Source organism: Trypanosoma theileri (genome assembly GCF_002087225.1).
Source record: "Trypanosoma theileri isolate Edinburgh chromosome Unknown TM35_Tth_64_V1, whole genome shotgun sequence".
Classification (NCBI taxonomy): Eukaryota; Euglenozoa; class Kinetoplastea; order Trypanosomatida; family Trypanosomatidae; genus Trypanosoma; species Trypanosoma theileri.
In genome coordinates, this window is record NW_021639906.1 from 3,132 (window position 1) to 3,706 (window position 575).

At 46.3% G+C, this 575-nt stretch overlaps 1 protein-coding gene across 1 annotated transcript; it reads right to left on the minus strand.

The window, feature by feature from the left end:
- Window positions 1–2: 2 nt before the first annotated feature.
- Window positions 3–503, minus strand: TM35_000641000 (uncharacterized protein; the record flags this gene model as incomplete). The annotated part of the gene is made up of 1 exon (XM_029031041.1): window positions 3–503. A coding segment is annotated over one exon (501 nt), but the record flags the coding sequence as incomplete, so codon positions are not given.
- Between the last annotated feature and the right edge of the window lie 72 nt (window positions 504–575).

Genomic DNA, 575 nt, shown 5'->3' on the forward strand with positions numbered 1-575 from the left:
GGCGATGTGTCACCAACAGTTGTGGTCTCATCAGTACGTGATGTAGTAGGACTACCAGCTGGAGAAGGAGAACCAGAAGAAGATGAAGTTGGTTCAGAATCAGAAGTTTGTGCCTGATGATTCTGACTTTGCACAGTTTGATTACCCCTCTCAGACGGGTTTCTAACTTCTTGATTATCTTCCGCAGGCCGTTCTTCTTTCCCCCTCTGTGTTTGCTCTAGCTTCACCTTAGGTCCTTTCAAATCCACTTCTGGGCCCTTCAGTTCCAATTCACCTGCAGGAACGCCATCACGAGAGTCACTGCTGCCAGGAACAGAACCAAGATCTTGTGTGGATTCCACTCTTGTTCTTACATCTTCAACACCAGCTAGACCTTCACCAGAAGCAGTAAGCTCTTCAGGACCAGTCTCTCCAGCGGCCCTAGCTGCAGGCTCCACACCAGCCACAGCACCCACACAAGCAACGCTCAGCACCAAGAGAAGAAAAAACAGCAAACGATTCATCGTCAACAAAGCAAGATCTCTTTTTCTTGTTTTAGGTCACTTAACTAGAGAAAAAAAAAGAAAAAAAAATAA